Below are 20,186 nucleotides of genomic sequence, written 5' to 3'. Positions count from 1 at the left end.
ACGGTTGAACTTTGTACAAAATATTTATTAACAAGTATAATTTGTGACTAGTTCATACAGTTAGTTCATAAAGTGTGCACATTTTCTGCATAAAATAATAATACAATACACAAAAAAAAACTCAAAAACAAATAACCTAGTTTTTCTTCGAAACAGTAAAAGCTAGTATAGATACTGTAAAATAACAAACATTATTCCAGTGTGCCGGACTGTGTGAGCATGAATTAATAAAAGAGGACAATGTTCAAGTAGAGAATGTAGAGCTGGCAGCCATTATCAGGAAAAACAATTGTACAAAGAGCAATAAAAGCAAAACAGTGTTGCCACATCACTGCTAAACAGGAAATGGGAGCAGCTCAAAGAGTGTAGGGCAAAAGATGTAGTGACCTTGTTATTTCAAATGGCTTTTCACCTATTGTTCTGAAAAACACTACAACAACTGAGACGTCCTGCTTTTTTTAAAGGACCATACCACCAAATGTTGCATAACATTTTCCTGCTATAGATTTTTTTGTTTTAGCAACATAAACAGACAAGTTTGGGAGTTTGAGTTACATCCTTTTAAAGTTCACTTTGAGCTGTTCAGCTGCTCAATGTGAGATCCGATTTATTTTGTATTTTAAAGTTCACCATCATAATTCAAATGAACATAAGTAGGCACACACAATTTGTTTTTGCAAATCAAACACACCTTGGTGATGCGGTAGCAAAACAATTGTGACACTTTATTAATGTGTTCATAAAGGAACAGTGTATTGATATAGTAGTTTTACAGTTTGGTGCCTTTTTCAGCATGTTTACTCGTCTCATCAGACTCTGTGAACGCTGGGTTGTCCGCTTCCATGTGAAAGTGAGTTGCATCCTTTTCTGTGACGTCTGATGCCTGTAGAAAACATTGAACAAGCTATTCATAACACGACAGTGTTGTGTAGTGTGATGGGTAATAAATCTTCAGTTTGTTACAAGTTGTCTAACAAAAAAGGTCAATGTCCTACCTCTGATTTACTACACCAGCTGAAGCAGATCAGATCACTCTTCTTCACAAACAGATCAGCGTTCTTTGTTTCCTGCTTGCATCCACCTAAAAAGAAACAGATACGCACTCCCATGACTGTTTTATTGTAGACTGAGATTAAAATATTTAACATTTAGACCACACAAACAGTGATGTAACTCTGCAGCGGAAGTAGAGGAAATAATGTCTCACCAGTCATCATGCTCACGAGCAGACCCGACACGATTGTGGTCAGTGTACCCAAGAGGGCGAAGTAGACGTAGGACAGAGAGTACCATGAGTCTGCCAGAGGAGGCCTGATACTGACGCACAAAGGAAAACATTTTAGTCATCATCCTCCTTGCATTCAACACCTGTTACACCAACATGAATCGGCACTTCTTCATGATGGGGCTGCGAGTAATGGTTAACGTTATTGTGGATTAATCTCCGGATTATTTTATTGATTAATCATTTGGCCTATAAAATGTCAGAATGCAAAATGATGTTGTTTTGTTTTGTCCGACCAACAGTCATCAACTTGAACCAAAGAATGTTTAGCATCAATCAATCAAAACAGTCATTTTCTGTTGATTAACTAATTGATTGATAAACTGATTGTTGCAGTTCTTACATGGCAAATTAAATCACTTCAGGACAGTTTAAAGCACTGAACCATCTTTGTGCTTTGTGTTATTTTACTACATTAAAATGCTAACAAGTAATCCTATTTTTGTGACCATATCATGTGCTTAATGGACCTTTATTTTATGTATTATGTATGACTCACTCAGGCTGTGAGGTCAGAGTCACGGGACTGATTGTCGTCGTGTAGTTTTGGCTCATTGTACTGTTGCAGCCTGCAGTGGAGAATAGGAGAAGATTTGTCTTTTCAGCTGTTGGTGGGTAAATCTGGCCTCCAATCCCCACCCACAAAGTCAACACTAGACCAATGATCATTCCTGCAAGTCCACCCTGCAAAGTAAATATGACTGCCGTCAGATATTTGTTGCATGCGTCACATTGTCAAGTTTTCTGAGAAGGTGCAGTTGTGATAGTGAATACTCCAGTTCAAGGAAACACTCACTATTGAATTTGATGTGCGGAATAGCATGCCTAATAAGTAAAGACCAAGAAGAGGCCCACTGATCATGCCAAATATGGACAGAGCTGCCTGAAAATAGACAATGAGGAGGCTTGTAGTTATTCATACTTAACACTTGGTGGTGCTGTAGTGTTAGTGCAGAAAGTGGTTTACCTGCAAAATGCTTTCCATCAGTGAAGCAACTCCAGCCATTCCAATACAAAGGGCACCAAAGAATACACCTGGGAGATGTTGCAATGAACATTACGAAACAGAAGAAAGGATTGTATCACACCAAACTACAGATCCTAAATGAAATATGCTTTATTCTTTTTATGTTTTTTATACATATTTAAATGTACTCATCAAAATTTTGTGATTCATGTAACTGTTTGTTTTTTTCTATTACATCAGTGCTCCGGGGGCTCTTTATTTTATAGAGTTATGGTTAGAGACATTTATATTGTCCAGGATATCTACAGGACATTGCAGATGTCCCTCTCCCCAGCAACACATTCCAGCGCCTGGAGGATCCTGAGGCATTCCCAGGCTAATCTTTTTCTTTCGATCACTACCCAAAGCTCATGACCATGGGTGAGGGTTGAACATTGATGGACTGGAAAAGCGAGAGCTTGACCTTCCCCCTCAGCTCCCTTGTCCGCCGGTCCATCTCACATTACTCTATTTTCACATTACTCGTGAAGAGACCAAGATACTTGAACTCCTTCGCTCTTCTCTTTCAATGCAATTTCCTTTAAAAGTCCTTAGGTATAAAAAAAAGCTTACATTCGATTTAAGTACCTAAATTTTCTCTTGCCTGCTTAAGACAGTAGTGTAGATTCTAAAAACCTTGCACTTTTCTTTGTGTTTCCTATACTGTACGTGCATTGTAATAATCAGGAATATTGTGACTCATACTAACCTACTTTTATCATATTTAAGAGAGCAGTGCATTGTTGCTGCTGCAGAATTCCTCTCACAGAAGAAGAGGAGCTACACCCATGATCTCACCCTGTGAGAAGAAGTTTCTCAAACCAACATGTTCCTACCATTTAGATTTAGTGTTGAAACACTGTATTATTATAGCATTGATCATGGCTTTTACTTTGTGTTCTGTAAAGTCTGTGCATGAATAAGAATTTTATTTTATTTTTGGATAAATATTTGATTTGTTTACAGCTATCTTTACGACATAATGATCATGTCAAAACTCAGATGCACAGTAAAATCGTTTAATTACCTGCTAAGAATACCAAGATAAGATTATGGTTATCTAGTGTCTACTGGCATCCTGTGAACACACAATGGTCAGCAATTACTGTGAACTCTATATGAATACTGAATTATGTTGAGGGTTTTGCTCATATTTCCAAATATGTGTTTAATAAATGAGATACACAAAGATTTTAAAGCTTTAAACTTTAAGGTTTTCTAATGTCTGCTCATTCTTAAGCTACTATTGAAGTACTTCTTATCTCAACTTACTCAGGCCCATGTTCATCCAGGTCACCTGTTTCTGTGTGAGGTTTTTGCACACGGGTTGAAGAAAGTCTTCCACAGTCACAGCAACTAGAGCGTTAATGCTGGAAGACACCGTGCTGAAAAATATGTAGTCGTTAGACACTGAACAGAACAAACAGACTGATGCATTTAAGTGACAGATTAGATTACAGATTCGTTTCGTCTCAGGTATCATGCAGCTGGACTTTTCTCTAGAAGCAACATAATCCGAGTATCGACAAATCATTCTTTCTTCAGAACTGTTTCTTGTCTACCAGAGCATTTCCTTATCAACACATTATGACTGATATAAAAAAAATTAAAAAACATTTCCTTGTTTGTGTCATGGCTCACCTAAGGGTACCACTGTATGCTGCAGCCACAAACAAGCCAGGTATTCCAGGGTAATCTGCCAGAATATCCATCACAAGGTAGGGCAGCAGCTGGTGGACAAATATAGTATATTCACAGTTAACTCTTTAATGTCCACAGTAGACATTTATAACAGGTGAAGTACTATCTAAGATAAGAAACAAATTTAGAGTCACAGATTTACACACAGCCACAAGTTTGGACACCCACTGATTCATTGTTTTGTTTTTTTGGGTTATTTTTGTGACTTTCTTCATTGCAGATTAACGCTGAAGACATCAAAACTATAAAATAACACATATGGACTCATGGAGTAACTAAAGGATTCTTCAAAGCTTGGATGACAGCTTTGCACACTCTTGGCTCTCAGTGAACTTTATGAGGTCACCTGGAATGCTTTGCAAATAAGCTGTATGTCTTGTAAAGAGTTAATAATAGTGTGATTTCTTCATCAATCATTTGTGTTGTCATACATTAAACAGCCGTAATACAGTAACTATTGTACCACTTTACTATAGTAGTATACTGTAAAATCACACCCTATGACAAAACTGGCTTAAGTTACGTAAGTTCATTACAGTTACTACTCATCAGAAATCACCGATTAAAAGTGCCTCAGATTAATAGTTTACAGAGTTCAGGCAGCAAACTGTGTGAATCAGGCTTTTGTGGTGATAGAAACGACTACTGCGAGAGACCAAGAAAAAGAGGAGAATTGCTCTGATCAGAAAACACAAAGAACGGACCAAATCTGAAACGTTAGACTTTATCCAGTGCATCTCTGTGAGACGCAGATCTTGTGCATGTGTGGTTCCCACCATGAAGCAAGTGGCACCTCATTAAGGTGATTGAGAGCAAGCCAACGGTCATCAAAGCAAATTTGAAAAATATAAAACATAAAACATTTTGCTATATTTATACTTTTTTACCTTTTTTGATATTTCATAATTTTGATGTCTTCAGCATTATTCTACAATGTAGAAAGTTATAAAAATATAGAAAAGGTCTCGTCTGTCAGCAGTTTTGTGCTTCAACCTCTAAACGAGAAAAGTCTGTGGGGCTCTCCCTTAACATGCTAAATATAGCGTCATTTGTGGACTTTGTTACATAACAAATGTAATTAAATTGCAGCTGCAGTTACCTGGTCAGGTGTGCTTATATCACCGTTTGTAAGTGGGTCACAGTCCTTGTAAATGGAGAACATTGTAAGGCCAGAAAACACAGCCAGACTCACAGTTATCCACAAGCCAACCATGTTGACATACAAAGACCTGAGAGATGTAAGAAGACATGTCGGTGCATGAACCTTGGCTCACAGCTCTTAGTATATTATGTCCATTGCACGGCAGGAGCACTCACATCTTGGCATGTCCCAAGGTTTTGCAGGAAATGTAACGCTGCACCTGGGACTGGTTTATTGCATAGATAGACGTCCACATCACACTGCCACCGACTGTAATGGTCCAAAAAGTATGTCGCTTCAGAGGATCTAGATCAAAACTGAAAAAAAGGCACACGTGAAAGAAAACTGACAGTAATGGGTACACCATCACAATCGTCATTATTTGGTGACGTGCAAACTTGTAATATTGTGGGATGAAACTTTTGAGGCAATAAAACATTTTTTTGGTTATTGTGTGCCAAACAGTTTTCATTTAAGTTTCCTGCATTCAAGAGCAGTCAAATTCAGGAAAGTTGAGTTTGTTTTGCTGTGGCTGCAAATGTCTATGATCAGGAAGCCCCATCCATCTGTCAATTACATAATTACTTTAATTCAAACTTATAACAAAAAACTGCTTGACACAAATCTGCTTGTGTACTTACTCAAACGCATATAATCGGCCTCCTTGGCCGGCGTCTTCCCAAATCTTTGTCAGGCCTCCCTGCAGTACAGCTCCACGAGCTATGACAGCCACAAAACCGGCCAGCATGGTCACCATCTGTATCACATCTGTCCAGATTACTGCTTTAAGACCGCCCTGAAACAAAATCTATGTTATAGCCAGCTTATTGTACTTAAGTCCTTCCAATTTAGTGATTGTTAAGGCTAACTGTAATGTTAAAATGTGTAAAAATGATCATATAGAGAATAATTTGCACTGGTTTCACAAGCAGATTGGACAGTTCCATGAACCACAAACTAGGTATAAACCACAACATAGGTGGATGTTTATACCAAGGTGTAAAACTGGTCATGAGAACCATAACAAACCAGACTGCTTTTAGTTAAACAGTTTAAAATACAAACATAATTGCATAATTGCATTGGGCACTTTTTGTTTGCTCTGCAGATCATTAATTCAATACAATATATGATACTTTTTGACTTGCGCAGTACCAACCAAAGTGCAGTAGATGATGCACACCACTCCTGTAGCCACCAGCACTCCCCATAGATCAAGTCCTGTGACTAATAACAGAAAAGCTCTATTATGATTTATATACTCACAATAATCTAAAGACACAACATCATGTGACTGAATCTCCATAACATCTGACATTTTGCATTTATCTTAATAATTTGGTACTTACAATGAATTTTCCTTCTATTTCAATCAAAAACACACATGTTCACCACTTTTGTTTTTAGGGTGGACATGTTTAAGATAAACACCACAGAAAGCGACATCTGTATCTTATGTATGTAACTCCATTATCAATATATAAACTCTGTTATCAGGTCAAAATAAATAATTGTAGAGAGATCCGACAGAATGCTATATCAACAGGTTGCAGTTGCAGTTTACTAAGTTACAGGCTACAAAAATCATTGTCTGTCCAGAAGTTTACTGTCCAGAAGAAGGAGATGGGTAAGTTTGTGACAGGTGAAAAAGAAGAAAGGTCCCAAACAATAACAGGTACTTGTGGAGGATCATATATCATATAAAGTACTTTTTGTATCGACTTACTTTGATTTAGTGCCAGAGCTGGAGCATAGATGACCAAACCGGTGTACAAGGCCTGACAAAAAAGGTCACCATTAGCTGATTAAGTGGAAACACAACAAGCATGTGATTCATAGTAATCTTGAAATTACATAAATAAATCAAACAGAGAAAAAGCTTAGTTAGTTAATTATGGATGTTTGTTCCATTATTCATGTTTTCCCACTTTTGTTTTTAATTACCTAAAGAGGAAAAATAATTGAATATTCCTCTTTTTCAATAAAATCATGTTTAGTTACCGTCTGTACGATGTACATTGAGGTCCCAATTATCCGAATGTGCTGGCTGAAGCGCAGTCCCAGGTACTAGAAATGAAACACAGTGGTTTAGTATATACATCCAGGTTTACAAAATGTTAAAGCAGATTGTTTCTTTTATTTTTTCTTTTTCAGTTTTTATCTTAAATATCCACCTGCCTTTGAAGGAAATACTTTTAGAGCAGTTGCATTCTTTCTAATACAGCATGCTGACTTTATTGATCTTAGTTATTTCCTACTTCATTCGTCACCCAGCATGTGTACCATTATGATATGTAACAGTCTGTGCTTATGATTTTCTTACCTCATAGGCGCTGGTGATCCCCAGTCTATAGAAAAGCGGGACAAAGATCTCAGCAGTGATGACTGACATGATGGCATAGGAAAAACCAAAGAGCCAAAAGGCGGCTCCAAACCGGTAGGCCTCTGTAGGTGTGCCAATGACTGTGATGCCAGACATGAAGCTGGCAGTGAGCGACATGGCAACAGGCACAGCTGTCATTTGACGTCCACCCAGCAGAAATTCATTGCTGCTGGTCTCCTTACGGCCTCGGATGGCCTGGAAAAGGCCGATGGCGGCTGATGCCAAGATAGTTCCAGCAAACACCACATAATCCCACACAGAGAAAGTGGCCACAGGACCACCTGTACCAGCCATGGTTAGTTCAGCACAAGAAGCTTCCTTTTACCAACACTTCTCTCTGATCTTGCTTAGATTCAGAAGGATTTTAAGTTAATGTTCTTCCATCTAAATTATCCAGAAATAATCACATATACCAATACAGAGAGCAAACATGCACACTAAAGACAGCTTGAAAAATACTTTTCAATGCTTTCGGACTCTGTCACCTGTTAGACGTATTTAAATCAGCTGCACTTCCCTTCAACAAAGAATAGGGAAAAAAACAGAAAGTTTAAGGTTTTAGTCCTCTCTTGTCTTCCCAACAATCAACTCCAACTGAATGTACAACAATGAGATACTTCAGCTACATCTCCTCAGGAGGTCTGGTCTACTCTGATTCTTTCAACAGGCTGTAAAGATTAGTTCACTTTGGTTAATAATCCATCAAGGACATGCAGTAGTCAGCCATAATATCGTGATCGTAAAATGTGGTTTTCCTGTTGGTTTGATGCTGTGCTCTGACCTTCTGCTGTCAAAATATCTCCATTCATTATATAATGAAGTGACATAGTGACACGTCTTGGAGGAGTCTTTATACTCCAGGTTACTCAGTAGGTGTTGGTTATTTGATGAATTTCCACTGGATCTTAATTTCTGCTGTCATATGTGTTGCACAGCCACATGTGATTACTGTTGCTTTACCTAGCACATTTGGATATATCTTTGCTTATCAGTCCAGTGATGTAAACTAAAAAAACAGACATCAGGGGAAAATGTGACAACAGCAATAAAAAATATTGCAGATGAGAAAGAAATAGCTGCTGACAGGGAGCTTTATGTCGGTGATTACCTCTTCATGTATTTTTAAGTTAATAAATAAAATACTTGATTGATTACATTCAAGTTACTTGTGGGGAGAGCATCAGCATTCAGTGAGTTAATGTAAAATGGCACTTAGTGTTAATGTTTATATAGATGAGTCAGAACTCATGAATGAAGGATGGACATTGAACTTAATTATACCGTTTTTTACTGTGCTGCATTGTTTTATTTTCAATACTGGAGAAGGGCCAAACATGCAGCCAGTTAGCCCTGTGAATTGTATGAAATAACAGTTATTAGATGTGTATTTGTGAGATCGGCCAATTTATGACACAGTGACAGGACTGCCAAGAGAAATTCAAAATGTTATTGCAAAATACAAAAATAGGAGCTAAAAGCAAGCACAACACTGTTATTACAAACAATCATGTGCTTTACTATTGTTACTGAATGTGTCAGAGAGACTTTGGCTAACCTTGACAATCATTAAACTTAAATATAGATAACGACTAGGCTGTCAGGCTTTTTAAGTCAAGGTACCGACTTGTCAGTGTGAAGGATTTGTTTTTTAAAGAACAATACTGTAGCAGTTTTTATTGACTTACTATCAGAGCAGATTAGCTAAACGTCCTCAGAACGATTTCTGCATAGGTTTGGTACATGTTCGGACAGTGACAGCTTGTAAATTGACTTGTGTACATTGCTCAATGGTATAGATGTAACCACATTGTACAAGCATCATTTGGACATGCATATTCAGTAAGTGCTTTGAATGATTTCCTATTTCAAGAGGTGCATTTTCTTCAAATAAGAAACAGAAAGAGACTTAAGGTGAAGTTTTCAAGCAGAAATGAAGCTTTGGTCACTTTGTGACATCTAGTGGACACTATTTTCACTACTTTGGACAGAATCAGATTGTATCGCCCAGAGATTTTCATCTACTGCAGAATCCACTGCATAAATGACCTTGGTTTGTTCATGAAGGATGAATCATTAATGCATGTCATTCACATAATGGACCAAAAGTTCAATTTTTCCTTTCCGTCACTGATAGAAGATAACGTCTAGTTTGGATAAAGATGGATTATATAATGTTCATATAAATACTGGTCATCTGGGATGTTCAGACAGCATCATTAGACCTGCAGGCACCGGCAACTCTTGAGCAGGTGACTCACATGCAGAGGGGAACAAACATATTTAAGATACAAAACTTTCTGATCATTTCTGTTATCTGGTGTCAATTTGTCTTTTTATCTTTCCACGCAGGCTCCAAAGTTATTGGAAAAAACATGGAGACTGCAGTGTTCACCTGCTGGCTCCTTTTTCTGATGTTCAGTCCAGCTGTTCCCATGTGTTTACCCACTGACTTCAGCTTGTATGTGGAGAGGCCAGAGTGTGACTTCTGTGTTGCCATCAACACAACCATATGCATGGGATTTTGCTACTCAAGAGTAAGTACTGCATGTCCTTTAAGGTAAAAACATAGTTTATACCATGACCAATTAACATTCTCAATTCCGAATGGCTAAAAAGTAGCATTCAACTCTTGGTAACTTTGAAAATGTCTCAAATCTGCCCAAAACTTTGCTGTAACATGAACTACAACATGAGCAACATTTATTGAAAAGTTCATAGCTGTGTTCAACCTTAAGTAACTCACATAAACATCTAACTATTCGGAGCCTTTTTACCACATTTTCAGCTGAAAACGAGCACCCTACTTAAAGTATTGCATTCTCAGGCATTGATCCATTCATGTGTTTGTGTATGATGAGCAGGACAGCAACATGAGGGATATAGTCGGCCGACGCTTCCTTATCCAGAGAGGCTGCACCTATGACAAGGTGGAATACCGGACAGCCATACTCCCTGGCTGTCCCATCGACTCCAACCCTGTCTTCACCTACCCTGTGGCTCTCAGCTGTCACTGTGGTGCCTGCAGGACTGATAGTGATGAGTGCGCACACAGGGCCGGTGTGGATGGTGCTAGGTGTACCAAACCAGTCAAACGACTCTACCCATATCCTGGCCAAAGCAACTACATGATCCCTTTCTGATTTTTCTTGTTGAAGTGGTTTTTTTCAGGTTGTCTTTTCTTGTCAAAACGACTAAGCTCAAACTGCATGATTCAATAATGTTTTGAGAATGTTTTGTCTTGTGATAGATGGTGATATCTGCACTGTTTGTACTGTTACTTATTGTACCAGCTGGCTTTATTGTGCTTTTGTTGCTCAACCTGTCCGTGCTGAAGCTCTCCTTCTCTGTTTACAACAGGGGGGTTGATCTGGGGGCATATTTCTGTTAGCTTCATTATGTATCCTCCTGTACACTCGTATGATTGTGACTTTCAGACTTATTACGTTCACTCTGAAAGGGATATTATGAATGAAACGCAATTAAAGCTGAAGTCTCTAAAAAGGTCTCTGACTAAATGGTGCTTACTGTACGTTGATGACATCCTATGCCGGACTATTCTGTTTACCACATAACAAACACGAGACCATGACACTCAAAAAATTTCACCTCAGGATACTATATTTGCCTCAGGAGTCATTCTGGAAGGCACATGATTGTTGACACGCCTCTAATTAAATGGATTATCAGTAAAGAGCTCGGACTACAGAGATTAGGCACAGTGCACGCAGAGCACTACATTTAAACTGATCTTTTTTTTAAACTGTTGAGTCATTTTATCACAGCCAGAGCAGAGTTTATGTATTTAGTTTCCCATTCACAAAGGGAATCTGGGAAGACAGCTGGAGTTTATTAATAGCTCAGCAGTTCAGAGTGGGTCAGAGTATGACAAGTCCATCATGTGGAACTCTGTAATATTGCTCTCTCATCTCCATATGAGTTTTTAATATTAAAGTGTCTGTGTTGATGAAAAACATTGGCTCAGACAGTTATTGTATGTAACTGAGCCCCATGGGTCTAAAACATCAAATAGAACTGAGAGTTGGTTTGCACGGTGGACAAGAAGAATTATCCTCTTACAGAAAGAGATAGTGTCACTATCAAGAAGCATCATAGGAGTGATATTATTCCCAGGTTCTGCCTCTGTTCCATTTAATTACAAATCTTGAAGCAGCCTTGAGGGGAGAAATGGAACACACAGTGAAATCCTGTTGGTCGAAAAAATAGTTAGACAGTTTAACACTAACAACACCCTTGCGGAAGCTTGTACAACTTCCCGCAACCCTCAGTTTAACCTTGCAGTTTAACAGTCAGCTGACAAAATGGTGGTGTATTGTATCCACTCTGGGATTTGTAGTCCTTTTTTATTTTTCTGTGCTGCTTCTTTTCCTTCGACTCATATCTGTTGAAAATGTGGTTAATTTTATTAGACAGATTGTGCCATACTGTCATTTTAGTTACTTCAGTAGTATATATATAGTACATTACAATGATCTATAAGGTGTAGCACAGCATTATAAATTCACATAACTGGAAGGTTTATTATGTTGCATACTTTTTAAAAAAAACAGTTGACCTGATATGACTCAAAGATCATCTGACTGTTATGGTACAATGGTTTGAATTGCCTAGCTAAAATTCTCCGTGTGGTGGTGTTTTGAAAACCCTAATGCCCAAATGGATAAAGCAGTGGATGAAATGGAATTTGCTTCCATCAGCACTCCAAGAGAACCAGCTATGAGGTCCACATACCGACCACTCTTTCATTCAGACAAACCAAAACACTTTTGTTTGTGTTGTGTTTATCCGACTGGAAAAAATGTGAGAAATGTTGTTGCCATGGGAGGATTGAGATTAAATTCAGCACGAACATGAAACTTGGCCATCCTTCATTTCTCAGTGTCACTTTCAGGTTGATGTTCTTGTTTCTAGTGGCATGTCTCAACAACCGTTGGATGGATTATTATGAAATTTGTTAGAGATATACTGGATTCTTTGGTGTATGATCAAATACCTGCAAAACTAATGACATTCTCAGCATCTGCAGCTGTGCTTCATCTTCACTGTTACTTAGCAAATGACAGCATGTTAAACTAAGTGTGTTTTGTTCCCAGGACCACTGTGCCTGAGTACAGCAACAGAGCTGCTAGCATACCAGCAGGCCTAACTGTAACTGTGCCTTTAAGCTTACATAACAAATTGACATTATAATTCCTAATGCCTTTATAATTTAGCTTGTTTTAGTTTGTCATAATTGCTCAATTACACATACCCAAGAAAAAAATGGAGAGACAAAAGTATGTTTGTAACACATATAGTAGTTTCATAATAACAAAATAAAAAATGCAAAATAAACCAAGATAATACATATCAGTACTGTCAATGTTTATCCAAAGACAAGTTACAAAACAGACATGTTCACTTAAGCCCTGGGGAGTTCTTGTTATGTTGCGCCTTGCCTGATTAGATTTCATTATTTCAAGATAACTGGATGACTAAATGTTCAGACAGTTAAATAGAAAAGATCAAATACAATAGATGACTTAGTCCTGTAGGTCAGATGCTGCCGATGTAAAGCTGAGTACTGTATTTGACTTGCATATCATACATACTACACTGTTATGCAACATTTTAGCCTCAGTTATATATAAGCAGCAAAAGACACACCCTTGCTTGGAACTTGACATAAACATTTCAGATGAACCATGAACATAACCTCTTGTCTTTGGCATAAACCCTGCAATTGCAGCTCAGCTTGGCATTGTACAACCTTTCCAACAGAATCTACTAGACTTTCTGTTTCTGTTGAAATTCAATATCCTGCCTTTTGTTCCTTGTTTAACACAGACAAGAAATAGGCCATGTTGGTTTTAATACATTAAAACTTTTTTTAAAAAACATTTATTTATCTAGGACAGTTTTCACTCTTGTTAATCGAAACCTGCTTCCTATACACATGGTTGCATACAATCTCAACAGTTTAGAATAAGTGGGCAATGAGAGACGGATGGAAGTTAGGTTTCTGACCTGCTGCTGTTGAAGGCATGAAGAAGTCAAGATCAGCTAGTGGTGGCAGAAGTATTCAGATTCTTTTATATAAAAATTGTCATAACACAATTTAAAAATACCCATTTACAAGTAAAACTCCTACTTTAGAAAATGTCTGGAAGCGTTATCCACAAAATTCTGTTCATTTTATCGTTATTACTGCTGCATTAAGCACAGTTGGGTAATTAGCCTATAAGAATGGACCATATTTTATAAAGTGGTGATATATTTTGTATGTAAAATATTAACTACATCTAAAAATTTAAAAGAACTAGCAGCTATGGTTGTTATATACTACAGTGTATACTACTGTATACTACAGTAGTTAACTTTGTAATTTAGTGAAGTAGTGTCATAATAATAGTGTTACTATACAATACTTGGCACAACCTTGTCACACTTATACATATATTTCATATAATATTTTATATTTTGTGTTTTTAGGTTATTGTTTTTTTATTGTATTTAACTTCTTTAGCTTATTTTTATTAGTGTTCATGATGCTGAGCTGTCCTCTCGTCCAACACATTGCATTGTTGACCCTGTGTTAACCTACACATGACAAATTGTGTATTCAGTAACATATTTAGTAACCTAGTCACCACTTGGAGCAATCTGTATACACCTGAATAGAATAGATTAGAATGATGTCATCCCACTGGTGTAACCAATATGCTCACCAGAGTGGTCTTAATGTCATTATGACCTTAGCCCAAAGACTTACAATGTGACCAAGATCATATTAACCTTAAGATCCTTTTGGGAAATGGTGCCCTGACCCCCCTTTTCACCTATACTTCACTAATCTCTTTAAACTTTAAACATTAACCCTATTATTTAACTTTTAGCGGTACATACTGCAGGAATGCTGTGTAACAATGGATTCTTTCAACATACACCCACAACCATCTGTGATTGGTGGAACAGTTTGATTGATGAGTCTATCGTCCAATCACACAAAGGGGAGGTAGAGTCAGCCAATCAACGCCGAGTATGAGCGCTAGCTAATCCGTCATTGGCTGGAATACAACGATAGTACCCGGCGTATCCACCCCTCCGCTTGAAGCTGAATGGAAATTTCCAGTCAGTGTGTCAGGGCTATATTAGCAGAAGAGACCGGCGAAGCAGTCAGAAGGAAGCGCTAACAGCTCGAAACAATCGTGAAGAAACGCTACAAGACAATCTTTTGGTAAGTTCAAGCTTTTTCATTTATTTAAAAGTAACATAGTACGTGTTTTAAAGTCGGTAGCTTGTTCGTGAAAGTCGGTTTGTTCGCTTTAAACGACGGTATTGTTCTGAATGGGGGGTCCTCAGCTAAGCCCGCCTGCTAATCTTATGCATGAAACTGAGAGTTAACAGCTCCGTGACGAGACACATCTGTATAGAAATGATTCTACCTTTTTTTTAATATTACTATTTATTCACCTAAAATTGTCTGCAACATAATATACTTGACATATCAATGCAGATATATATTTTTTTAAAGTGTTTATATTTGCACTATTATTTATTTGCATCGGCACTATCCTATAAAGCTTCGTTTTATAATGCAGTTTACGCCAGTGTTTGTATTTTCCTTTTTTAATGTAACTTTTCATACAGATCTATAACGTTCAGGAATGTATGAAAGGCGGTGATGCCCTTATATGGGGTTCCGCTATGCGAGTTAGAACACGCCCACGGCTGCTACTACTACTCATATTACAAGGCGGTCACGTGGCCATGTGTTGTGCGTAGATAAGCTAAAGCCGCCGCTGTGAGAAGGATAAGCTGTGTGTACTTATACTCTGTGCTCATGTACTAGGAAGTAACTCCTTCCGTTATCTCTGTCTAGGACTCTACTCATTGATTAGACTGAAGGACACTTGAATCTACTTCTCTACTTCGCTCTCTTCGCTTAATTCAAAGTCATCATGTCTCAGCAGCAGATCAGGTGAGTCTCTCATTCATTCTCCATAAAGTACAGTTATTGCATAGACAGATAGTTTTATTTAAAAAAAAAAAAAATGGTATATTGATCAGCAAATAAAGGCAGTTCTTATTTGCAGCCTTAGCTGGTGATTATTTTCACTCTCCATTTGAATCCAGTTTTGTTTTTAATGAACCAAAAATCATTTTATCTATAATATGAATATGGATGCACTGTTTCCAATAGGCTACGGTGTCTAAATGACATGAGAACCCAGGCATATTGACTTTACAGTCCTATTAAACTGAGAGAATTAGCTTATTTTAACACTTATTATAGGTCCTCAATGCGATTTTCACACAAGATTAATTTCCACTTTTAAGTGTTGACATTTTTTTCTTTGTCGTCTCATTTCAGCCTCCCAGCCAAGCTCATTAATGGCGGTATTGCTGGCATTGTTGGGGTTACTTGTGTCTTCCCCATTGACTTGGCAAAGACCAGGTTGCAGAATCAGAGACCCGGTCAGCACGTCTACAAGAGCATGTAAGTATTTTTAGTTGGACTGTTGTTGTACACGAGATGACACAGCGACACTGTTTGCCAAATCTCTCTACCTACTATGTCCATGTATAATCCAGGACTGTTCCTGCTAATCACACAGTGACACATGCAGGGCGTCAGGTGGTTATGTCGAATTAGGATCATTCATCACTTGATGCTTAGTGATGATCTCACGCCTCATGAATGAGGTCGTCTGTGACTTGTGGAAATTTACTAATCCATTTACCCAATGGGCACCTACATTTCCACTGGTTGTGAAAGATTACCAGCATTGACAGTTTTCTATTAAAAAATTAAGCTTCTGCACAATATTTAAATGTTCGTTTTGTTCATACTAATATATTTTCTGCTTTCTTATTTTGTAGGATGGACTGCCTTGTCAAGACAGTTCGATCAGAGGGTTACTTTGGAATGTACAGAGGTAAGATTTACACACATCTGAATATTAACCAATAGGCTGTAACATGTGTGAAGAGGATTTAATGTAGTGTAGCCTAAACATTAATTACATGATTACAACTGGGTACATGGTGCTGAAGCTTCAGATAAGGTATATTCTGAGTGCACAGGAAGCTTGAATTACTTAAAAATATAGTTGTGAAAGAGAGACAGCCAAAGGTCTTCTCTTGCAAAGTGATTTTACAGCTTTAAGCTCTGGTGTTTATAATAACATTCATGCAGTTATTATCAATAAAATTGTATATGCATGTAAAAAATTGTAGAAAAAAAAGTGCAATCTTGTGGGCTAAGTTAAATATGAGGAAAATTGAGACCTTTTTTTTTTTTTAGTCTGGGTCTCTGCTTGTGTGAGGAATGCTGTTTGTTTGCATCTGTGTTTTTCATATTACAGACTTGGGTCCCCCTGGGATATTGAAGGCTAGCCGATAAGGCGCAGCCACGCTGGAGGCAAATCATTAAATGGTTCTTACAATATTGCTCTATTTAAAACTATAGGCACATGTTTTTGTTTTGCCATCTGTATGTTCTGTTATCTGACTACTTTTTTAATAACTACTTGGCTGTCTCTTCACTGTCGACTTGTCGTGAATCCTTTTTTTTTTTTTTTTAGACTATGATTTGTGTCTTTACAGACTTTGGTTGATCTTGAAAATAAATCTGGGGCGCTGTTTATTTCAGCAGCCTAACAGATGAGGTTTTCAGCTCGCCTAAAGTCTGCACACACAGTCCATGTCTAAAGGATTCGGTCTGTCCTTTCACTAACATCTCTGTGTTCCTCTTGTCTGTTGTTGTCATTAACCAACTGACTTATCTTGGAGCCTTTCAATAGACACAGATTTCCTTTCTTAAAGTTTTCTCCACACAAAGTGGGCCCTGTTATCGTAAACTGACTCATTGTCCTTCATAGTCTTTGCATCTTCCTCTGGATATCCATTACCTTCCTAATTTCTTCTCTTTGTCTTGTGTTTGGCTTGTTTCTCATTTTCCTTCTGAAACATATTGTAATTTTATCTTGATGTAATCCCCCTCCATCATCATGACTGAAGCTACTTTAAATTCAGCATTTGTCTTGTGTTTAGATTATACAATGGACTTATTACATTTTAATGTTATAAAGATAGTGGCGGGGAATGTTTTCTTTTTCTTTTTTTGTACATGTGCTGAATGGAAACTTGATTGTGACTTCAGTGCTAACTGTGTGTTTGTTTTTCCTCAGGTGCCGCTGTCAATTTGACCCTGGTCACCCCCGAGAAAGCAATCAAGCTGGCTGCTAATGACTTCTTCAGGCATCACCTCTCCAAAGATGGGTAAGCAAAATCAACTTGTGAAAACCTCTGCTCAAGAAATGTGTTCAGCCGGCCGTGTTACTTAAATATTTTTCCTGTCTGTCAACAGAAAGGGGCTGACAGTGTTCAAAGAGATGCTGGCAGGTTGTGGTGCAGGGATGTGTCAGGTCATTATCACCACCCCCATGGAAATGCTCAAGATACAGCTCCAGGATGCAGGCAGGCTCGGTGAGACAAATACAAATATTATACCTACTATTATCCACGTAGAAATTTCTCTTGATTAACTGCTTCTTAGCGCCAGTCCTAATATGTTTTATGTTTTGTTTTAAAGCGGCCCAGCAGCAAAAACCAGGCATGATGGCGCCCACCAAGCTCGTGGCCACCAACACCATGCTCAGCCGCTCCTACAACTCTGGCACAGTGGTTTCAGCACCACGAGCTGTGTCTGCCACACAGATCGCAAAGGAGCTTCTCCATACTCAGGGCATCCAGGGGCTCTACAGAGGTCTGGGGGCAACACTGATGAGGTAAAACTCTTATTCCTCCCTGATCCTGAAGAGGAACCATGTTAACTTGTTAGACCAGTTACCTTTTGTGTCATGTTTTCAGTCTGGTTCAACTTATTTTGTTTCCTTTCAGGGATGTTCCCTTTTCTATTGTCTACTTCCCGTTGTTTGCCAACCTGAACCGCCTGGGCAAACCCGGCCCTGAGGAGTCATCACCCTTTTATTGGGCTTTCCTCTCAGGCTGTGCAGCAGGATCTACAGCCGCTGTGGCTGTAAACCCCTGTGATGGTGAGTTTTGAAAGCCACAATGTCATAACAGCACCCTGTAATGTTTCTAGAACGTTGCCTAAAATTTCTTTTTTTTTGTAGTCGTGAAGACTAGACTGCAGTCACTGAACAAAGGCTCCAATGAGGAGGCTTACAATGGAGTTGTGGATTGTGTGAGGTAAGACTGAGTCATTCATTGTTACGTAAGTACCTTCCTTTTGTGTGTGTGCACATTTGTAAGTAAACCCACCTCTCTGGTTCTCCGCAGAAAAATAATGCGAAAGGAAGGACCCTCTGCCTTCCTGAAAGGCGCCGGCTGTCGAGCTCTGGTCATCGCTCCTCTGTTCGGCATTGCACAGGTTATGTACTTTGTTGGCGTTGGCGAATACATCATGGACAGCTCGCCCCTCAGCCTCCTGTCTGCGTGAGCGTATCCACTCAGTGGTTAATGCATAGGACCTTCTGAGTGTGGATTGTGGAACAACTGGCAGCTACGTACCATCGGTTTACAAGTCTTGTCTGACAGAGTCAGAAAGCCTTCAGGCTGTAAAGACCAAGATTACATCGTCTGTATGGTCCAACAGCTGTGTTGCACTTAAACACTTTTGTGACTTATTCAGTAGGCTACGGGCCAACGTTTGCACTTGAAGCTGTTAGCTGTGCTGGACTGCGGGACTCAGATTTGCAGTGTTATTCTTTCTTTGTCCCCGGGACAGTCCTGTTCTGTTTCCCTCTGTGAGGGAGGGAAGCACACTCCATCAAAGAGACAGACCTATATTTTTTTGTGTGTTTTCTTCTATGCTATCACTTTTCATATTTTCTATTTGTAGTTTTATTTTGAATTTGCTGAAATGCAGCAGCTTGCAGTATTTTGTGTTTTCCTCTCCTTTCCTGTTGCTGTCTGATGTTACAAAGCCTGGAAGTTTTCAAGGCCTCAAATGGGGGACACAATTTACACACTTTAATGTAAAGGGATATTTTTTTTTGTTTTACATGCATTTCGACAATAATTGTGAGTGTTATGTTTAATTTGACTGATCATGAACCTTCCTAAAGACAAGGGACCATATACTTGCCAAACCATAAACAGTAACCTGTTATATACTTGATATTTAGAACTACAGTCGTTGTATCTTAATATCCGCAAAAACTTGAGATGCATGCACATTATATATGTATGTGTTTGTCCACATAACCTCAATTACATTTAAATATGCATACCTACCTATTTCACTCACCAGTGTGTGTATATATATTATTTTTAGTGTATGCCTTTACAGAGCAGATCGACACGTCTCTGAACAAGGTTCTTGGACAAAAAAAGAGCATTATTACTGTGACTGTGAAAGACGACTGTTACTGTATTTTGTGTTTGTGATGGATTTTTGTACATACCTTTATATATACATTAAAATGTGAAACATTGATTCTGTGTGTGTGTGGATTGATTATATTGATTGTATCAGTTTATATGAAGGGCATGGACAAAATTATTAATGCAATATGAAGGCAGTCATGATTAATACTATCAGATAATGATATCTATCTATAATGATTCTACCATAGGTGCAAAATTAGCTCAGATTATGATTGTGAATTATTGTTTGATAAATGTGGCACACTTGTGTTACAAT

General features: G+C 38.3%; 3 protein-coding genes across 4 annotated transcripts; 2 read left to right on the top strand and 1 right to left on the bottom strand.

Moving 5' to 3' along the window:
• Nucleotides 1–10: 10 nt before the first annotated feature.
• On the bottom strand, nucleotides 11–9,039 carry slc5a8l (solute carrier family 5 member 8, like). The gene is made up of 15 exons (XM_010730097.3): nucleotides 7,457–9,039; nucleotides 7,135–7,200; nucleotides 6,860–6,911; nucleotides 6,293–6,360; nucleotides 5,775–5,929; nucleotides 5,310–5,450; nucleotides 5,092–5,221; nucleotides 3,933–4,021; nucleotides 3,564–3,676; nucleotides 2,253–2,320; nucleotides 2,082–2,168; nucleotides 1,785–1,969; nucleotides 1,208–1,317; nucleotides 996–1,081; nucleotides 11–883 (listed from the first exon to the last, which is right to left on the bottom strand). Exons 1-15 carry the CDS (start codon nucleotides 7,808–7,810, stop codon nucleotides 770–772), a joined length of 1,818 nt encoding a protein of 605 aa, XP_010728399.2. The 5' UTR covers nucleotides 7,811–9,039; the 3' UTR covers nucleotides 11–769.
• On the top strand, nucleotides 7,759–11,183 carry tshba (thyroid stimulating hormone subunit beta a). 2 transcript variants are annotated; one of them, XM_027279605.1, is made up of 3 exons: nucleotides 7,759–7,811; nucleotides 9,866–10,050; nucleotides 10,378–11,183. In XM_027279605.1, the coding sequence occupies exons 2-3, from the start codon at nucleotides 9,889–9,891 to the stop codon at nucleotides 10,654–10,656; spliced, it is 441 nt and encodes a 146-aa protein (XP_027135406.1). In that variant the 5' UTR covers nucleotides 7,759–7,811; nucleotides 9,866–9,888; the 3' UTR covers nucleotides 10,657–11,183. The 2 variants fall into 2 exon arrangements, with proteins under 2 accessions (XP_027135406.1, XP_027135407.1); XM_027279606.1 differs by lacking the exon at nucleotides 7,759–7,811 and adding an exon at nucleotides 9,123–9,765.
• A 3,436-nt stretch (nucleotides 11,184–14,619) lies between these two features.
• Nucleotides 14,620–19,979, top strand: slc25a55a (solute carrier family 25 member 55a). Its single transcript, XM_010730100.3, has 10 exons — nucleotides 14,620–14,750; nucleotides 15,396–15,494; nucleotides 15,888–16,013; nucleotides 16,397–16,452; nucleotides 17,707–17,797; nucleotides 17,886–18,004; nucleotides 18,111–18,306; nucleotides 18,419–18,573; nucleotides 18,655–18,730; nucleotides 18,821–19,979. Exons 2-10 carry the CDS (start codon nucleotides 15,475–15,477, stop codon nucleotides 18,978–18,980), a joined length of 999 nt encoding a protein of 332 aa, XP_010728402.1. The 5' UTR covers nucleotides 14,620–14,750; nucleotides 15,396–15,474; the 3' UTR covers nucleotides 18,981–19,979.
• Nucleotides 19,980–20,186: the final 207 nt, after the last annotated feature.

This window comes from Larimichthys crocea, chromosome VI (assembly GCF_000972845.2).
Source record: "Larimichthys crocea isolate SSNF chromosome VI, L_crocea_2.0, whole genome shotgun sequence".
Taxonomy (NCBI): domain Eukaryota; kingdom Metazoa; phylum Chordata; class Actinopteri; family Sciaenidae; genus Larimichthys; species Larimichthys crocea.
Note: the sequence above shows the minus strand (reverse complement) of the source record. Positions and strands in the feature narration are given on the sequence as shown.

Bases quoted from the DNA above. Each gene is read 5' to 3' on its own strand.
- slc5a8l (XM_010730097.3), bottom strand. From the start codon at position 7,810: ATGGCTGGTACAGGTGGTCCTGTGGCCACTTTCTCTGTGTGGGATTAT. The intron at 2,169-2,252 runs GTAAACCACTTT...GTCTATTTTCAG, and splicing joins TGATGGAAAGCATTTTGCAG to GCAGCTCTGTCCATATTTGG. The intron at 1,082-1,207 runs GTGAGACATTAT...GTTTCTTTTTAG, and splicing joins GCTCGTGAGCATGATGACTG to GTGGATGCAAGCAGGAAACA.
- tshba (XM_027279605.1), top strand. From the start codon at position 9,889: ATGGAGACTGCAGTGTTCACCTGCTGGCTCCTTTTTCTGATGTTCAGT. The intron at 10,051-10,377 runs GTAAGTACTGCA...TATGATGAGCAG, and splicing joins TGGGATTTTGCTACTCAAGA to GACAGCAACATGAGGGATAT.
- slc25a55a (XM_010730100.3), top strand. From the start codon at position 15,475: ATGTCTCAGCAGCAGATCAG. The intron at 16,014-16,396 runs GTAAGTATTTTT...CTTATTTTGTAG, and splicing joins CAGCACGTCTACAAGAGCAT to GATGGACTGCCTTGTCAAGA. The intron at 18,005-18,110 runs GTGAGACAAATA...TTTGTTTTAAAG, and splicing joins CCAGGATGCAGGCAGGCTCG to CGGCCCAGCAGCAAAAACCA.